The sequence below is a fragment of the Rhamphochromis longiceps genome, linkage group LG10 (assembly GCF_057381845.1).
Source record: "Rhamphochromis longiceps isolate RC_006_pf linkage group LG10, R_longiceps_female_GT1.1, whole genome shotgun sequence".
In the NCBI taxonomy this organism is placed as follows: Eukaryota; Metazoa; Chordata; class Actinopteri; order Cichliformes; family Cichlidae; genus Rhamphochromis; species Rhamphochromis longiceps.
This window is the reverse complement of record NC_140566.1, coordinates 12,322,774-12,328,773: the sequence shown is the minus strand read 5'-3', so window position 1 is coordinate 12,328,773 and position 6,000 is coordinate 12,322,774. Positions and strand designations below refer to the sequence as shown.

General features: G+C 45.2%; 1 protein-coding gene across 1 annotated transcript in view; it reads left to right on the top strand.

Annotated features, from left to right (window-relative positions):
* Positions 1–260: 260 nt before the first annotated feature.
* slc8a4a (solute carrier family 8 member 4a) overlaps positions 261–6,000 on the top strand; it is a 28,129-nt gene continuing 22,389 nt past the window's right edge. The window contains exons 1-3 of the mRNA XM_085420203.1: positions 261–468; positions 2,961–4,376; positions 4,523–5,040. Coding sequence (XP_085276329.1) covers positions 3,036–4,376; positions 4,523–5,040 — 1,859 coding nt within the window. The 5' untranslated portion in view covers positions 261–468; positions 2,961–3,035. The remainder of the gene's footprint in view (positions 469–2,960; positions 4,377–4,522; positions 5,041–6,000) is intronic.

Genomic DNA, 6,000 nt, shown 5'->3' with positions numbered 1-6,000 from the left:
AGGATCCAACTGAGATTCTGGGCTTTCCGTGAGTATCAGTGGGGCAGCTGTGCGCACCAAATGGACCGGTCTGTTTGTCCCTCATGCTCAGCGTACTGATCATTTAATAGGCTCTATCTTTTTTTCTTTTTCCCTTTTTATTCTACCTCTGTAATATCACTTACCTAGCCGTCTCAGAATCTGTTTCTAACTTAGCGTTTTGAATTGTTTCGAATCTGCAACAGCGGTGTTTTGTGTTTTTGTGCTGCTACTGGCTCACATTTATGGCTTTTTTTTTTCTTTTTTTTTAAAGCTTCTCAAAATTCTCCGATGTGGAACACTCGTTACTTTCATGATGGTTTTAAAAACGGACTTTGTGGTATGCTCGTTTAAGATAAGCTGTATTTCCACAGAGCAGCATGAAAGATAAGTTCATCTCCTGAGGCTAGAACTTCCACTCTGGGTTGACTCACTGACAGCTGCATCCAGGTGAGTAATATAGTTTCTCACAATGTTTAAAATAGGAACTATAACTATAAGCTAAACAAAAAAAAAAGAAAGAAAGAAAAGAAAGAAAAGAAACTAAGCAAGCCCCTGCATGAGAATTTTTCTTGCCCCCCATTATACTAGACTCTTAGACTAACAGCTGCATGTAAATCCAGTAACACTTGTCTTAGTGCTTAGACTGATGAGTGTGCTTTGAGCTCAAAACAACATCTCGAGAAACTCCGGTTTCTTTTCATTTTCTTCCATGTTTCTGTTCTGTTTTCCTTTTGTTTATGAATTCTAATGACTTTTCCTTCCCTAAATAGCAGAGATGACATTCATGAGGCGTCTCAATACAAACTGAGTGTGCCACCATTTGAAAAGCGCACACGCTTACACACAAAACAAGTGCAGGCATCAAAGTGTGAGTCATTATGTGTTTACTTGCCAACCCTGGACCTTTGCTTAGCAAACAAGAACATGTTTGAGGATTAATTTAATTTGGGTCTGCTTTTTTTTTAAAGGCTTGGATAATTATGGAATTATTGAAGGTTAGTAACTCTGTTAGATGCTGGGTTTGCCAGTAGTTGGTAAAGTCTTCATGTTTCACTCGGGCTTTTAATTGCAAACATGTTAGAAATCAGCAGATCAGAGAACTGTAGTTTTGCACTGGATACTTGCACACTTTGAATAGATGTAATGTGACGAAGGTGAGGAGATTTCAGAGTGTGTGCTTGTGTTGACTAAAAAATTAAAACATCTGTATTCTTAAGGGGAAATGAATAATGTGCTTCAGTATCTCATTTACTTGTTGCTGCCTGGCGACTTTAGTGAGGAAAACATATCACTAAATACTGCACAGAACAGAAAGAGACATTTTTTCTCTATAGTTTTCCTGCATTTCCACCAGTCGGAGATCTTGCTTTTGCCATAGAAACATCACCCACTCAAAATTTGTGCAGGATTGTGTGCCAGATGAAAGCAACGTATTAATTAAATCTGCTTTCGAAAGTGAAGGAATCAGTGATGATATCAATATGTGATTTCACATAACAGTAATGAGGGATATTTCATTCAGTCCGAAAAAAAGACTGTTTCATTGTCCCTGATTGGAGCTGCCTGTTGCAGGAGTCGCTGTCCATGGTGCTGATCTCACTCGCTCAATCTGATCAGCAGACAGGTGTCGGGCTGTTGCTGTTGTTGTTGCACAAATACAATCTGTTAGTCACTTATTTATGAGCTAACAGCAGAAAGAAAGAAAAAAAACTGACGGCTTAATTCCTGCATCTGTGCTGCACCACTTCACCCTGAAATGTAACCTTGATCGAAACCGTGCTCTACTGTTATGCAGGTCAGATTGGAGAATGCTGCCTTTCACTGCTGCATGTCAATGAGAGCAGGTGCCAAACATGCAGCTTTGCCAGACTGCTTCTGCTGTAGGTGTGCAACCTATTTCTGAGACAAGGATGGTCTTTAAATTTTCATTAGAAAACACCAGACACATTACTAGACATCTTTCCCTCTCCTCTTTTTTCACAGATGTTAATCCTTTGAAGAGTTTAGCACAGTACTCCCTGAAATGTCTATTCAGGCCATTAAGATACTGCTGGTGGGGGGGGCACTGGGGAATTGTTTTTACTTGTCCCCTGATGCCGTTTCCATTGCTTATGTAAAATTTTAAACTAAATTAAACTAAGCTAAACGGCAGATTGGCTGATCTCAGTGGTAGCCCGCATCTGTGGATTTCTCAGCTGATACCCATCTAAGCGTCAGTCTGGTTAATTTCATATAACACATGGTATTAAAGCTGCTTCAGCCAGCCCACGAGTTGCTGTGCATATGCATGCTGCTTTGCAACCCCACTCCACCCTGTCATGCTCTGTCTGACTTAATCAGAGAAACTATGTTGGCAAATATAAATTACTGCATGTGGAATGGATTCTTTTAGGTAAGGTGGTGATGATTGAATTGCACTCAGGCATCCAGCTTTATATTTCATACTAGACCTGAGAAGTGTGTTGGACTCTCTAGACACTAGAGCTGTTCCTCCTTTAAATCATCCTATAATATATGTACCAGTAGGGCTACCTAAGAACAACTGCTCCTTTCTTGTTATTCTCGTTGCCAGTGGATATTATTTTTGGACTCCCATCTAACTCGACAGTACCGGGTGGACTGAGTCAGTTTTTCCCTCGATACTACAAGTGCAAAGGGTAACATTTTCACTGCGGTTTAGCACAGAATGACCACATTATATGTGTGGGAGTCGTACAGGGTAGTTCAATACCAGTGACTCAACGATTAGTAGGTGCCAATATTTCTGGCTCTCTAAACTCGGACCAACGAAACTGATGGATCCCACATCATTTGCATACAAAAGAGCACTTTTGTGGTGCCATATTGGGGTTATTTTGAGAATATAACTGAATAATGAACATCTGACATGTGGCTTTCTCATCCACCAGGCAAATTTCTTTTTTTTTCCTGTCTTTCAGAGGTTCATGCGAACCTTCACATGTCACGTGCACTGATCTCTAGCATTAGAAGACTCAAAGCATCACCACACCATCATGTTTCTACACAAGCGTATCTTGAACTGCTCTCCACCTGCCACCCCATGCATGTTCATCTCTCTTCTGCTGGTTCTCCTCCCGGGAGTCACCCGGTTCTCCTACGGCAGCAGGGATGATGACATCGGCAGCAGCCCAGGCAACTGCTCCAGTGATGACAACTGCTCCGAGGGCGTGGTGCTGCCCATGTGGAATCCCCAGAACCCCGCAGTGGGTGACAAGGTGGCACGTGCCATTGTTTACTTTGCCGCTCTCATATACATGTTCCTGGGCATGTCCATCATCGCCGACCGGTTCATGTCTTCTATCGAGGTCATCACCTCTCAAGAAAAGGAGATCACCATCAAGAAGCCTAATGGTGAGACAACAACAACCACTGTGCGCATCTGGAATGAAACGGTCTCCAACCTGACCCTGATGGCCCTGGGCTCCTCGGCACCAGAGATCCTGCTGTCTGTCATCGAAGTGGTCGGCCATAACTTTGAAGCGGGAGCTCTGGGTCCCAGCACCATCGTGGGCAGTGCTGCTTTCAACATGTTCATCATCATTGCTCTCTGTGTCTATGTGGTGCCAGAAAATGAAACCCGCAAGATAAAACACCTGCGGGTGTTTTTTGTCACCGCAGCCTGGAGCATATTCGCCTACATCTGGCTGTATCTCATCCTGTCAGTGTTTTCCCCCGGAGAAGTGCAAGTCTGGGAAGCAGTCCTGACCTTCCTCTTCTTCCCCCTGTGCGTTCTGCAAGCCTGGATCGCAGACCGCCGCCTGCTCTTCTACAAGTACGTCCACAAGCGCTACCGAGCCGACAAGACCCGCGGCATTATCATCGAGTCAGAGGGAGATGCCATGTTCACTAAAATGGACTTGGAGATGGATGGACAGGGTGTGAACTCTCACACTCACCCCAAAGAGGCTCTGGATGGGATGCTGGAGGGCGTGGAGGATAGTGGTGGGATGAGCGCGGAACAAGATCAAGAAGAAGAGGCTCGCAGGGAGATGGCTCGTACTCTAAAAGAGCTAAAACAGAGGCACCCAGATAAGGACATGGAGCAGCTCATCGAGATGGCCAACTATCAAGTGCTGGTCCAGCAGCAGAAGAGCAGGGCCTTTTATCGCATTCAAGCTACGCGCATGATGATTGGAGCGGGGAACATCCTGAAAAAGCATGCAGCTGACCAGGCCAGGAAGGTGGTGAGCTGTCACGAGGCCAGCGGGCAAGAGGAAGATCCTAACACTATCTACCTGCAGTTTGAAGACTCTCATTATCAGTGCTTTGAGAACTGCGGCTCACTAAAGCTGACCGTGAGTCGGCACGGAGGAGAAAGTGGCTGCACTGTCAAGGTGAGGGGGGAAAGCACAGAGATTGCAAATGCTCAAGGTCAATTTTAAATCACCTTTAACTGCCTGAGGCATAAAGTATTAATATTAATATTTTTATTACAACTCCAGCCACTACATATTTGATGAAATTTTTTTTCCCTGCACAGGTGGAATACCGGACGGAGGACGGGACTGCCAATGCAGGTTCAGACTACGAGTTTGCTGAGGGCACGTTGGTCTTCAAGCCTGGCGAGACAACCAAAGAGTTCACTGTTGGCGTGATCGACGATGACATTTTTGAAGAGGACGAGCACTTCTACGTACGCCTCAGCAACCCGCGCATCGTGCACAGAGCCGAGGTCTCAGTCCTGGAGCCGAGCTCCATCACCTCCAGCAACAGCATGGTGGGCCTTCCCTCCCATGTTCCTCCAAAGGCGGCACTGGGCAATCCTCACATCGCCACCGTCACCATCTATGACGACGACCACGCTGGCATCTTTACGTTTGAGAGCAACTCCACAAGGGTCAGCGAGAGCGTTGGCAACATGCAGGTGAAGGTTCACAGGACATCCGGGGCACGGGGAAAAGTGGCTGTGCCCTACCACACTGTCGAGGGGACCGCCAAAGCAGGGGAGGACTATGAAGAGGTGTCCGGCAAGCTGGAGTTTCAGAACGATGAGACCATGTGAGTGCCAGTTCCTCTTGTTCATCACTTGATTAAACATCACCGCCCACACATTGGTACATTAAACTGTCCTGCTAGATTACTGTAAGTTATCTATTCTGGTAACGAATGAAAGGCCTATTTTTATGACTCACAGATACGTTTGCTCGGCGAAGTTTAGCTCTTTTCGCAGGGACGATGTGGGAGGATAAGAGGATATAATTGTGCGGCAGATAATGAAAGATCGTGGAGATTTAAAAGAACAAGAAAAAGGAGGAGAAGAGGAAGATGAAACCCAGAAACAGTTTCCTGTGAATGAATTAAATGCAGCCTGTTGGGATTTCTGTGGAAGTTCTGTTGAAGCTCATTGTAATGCACAACACTAAAGACTTCCCTGTGGAAAACAAAGGAAGCCCACACGAGCAACAGAGTAGAAGAGGGGGGAAAAATCAGACAGGTGACTTGCACGGCAGCTACTAAAACAGGTGCATGCACTGGAGCCCGTGTGGTTATTTTAGTTAAAGCATTCGTGGATGCACCAGCAGAGATGAGGAGAGAAAAAGATGAGGGAGGCAGAGTGCAGAGAGCGAGGGAGTGAGAGAGCGCTGGAAGAGTGATGTTTTTCCAGCTTTTCTTTCTTTCTTTTTTTTTTCACTTGAACGCTGTTTGAAAGGGCTGGCTGAATGATGAGTACACTTGTAGTGTTTGCTTTATGACGAGATGAGCAAAAGACCTGGCAGTTACACAGAACGGTTATGTTTTGTTTTTTTTAATTTCTTACTTTAAAAAAAGAAAGAAAATGCCCTCAACCGTACCGAGCTCATTACAAAATGATTTACTGCACGGCAAAGGACGAAACAAAGGAATCAAATGTGTCAGATGCATCCGTCTGCGCGAGGCTCGTGCGTAGGTGTATTGTGTAGGTTGGCCGAGTGGGAGGAAAGGCAGGTGAATACATGGTGTCAAAGAAAACGCAGATCT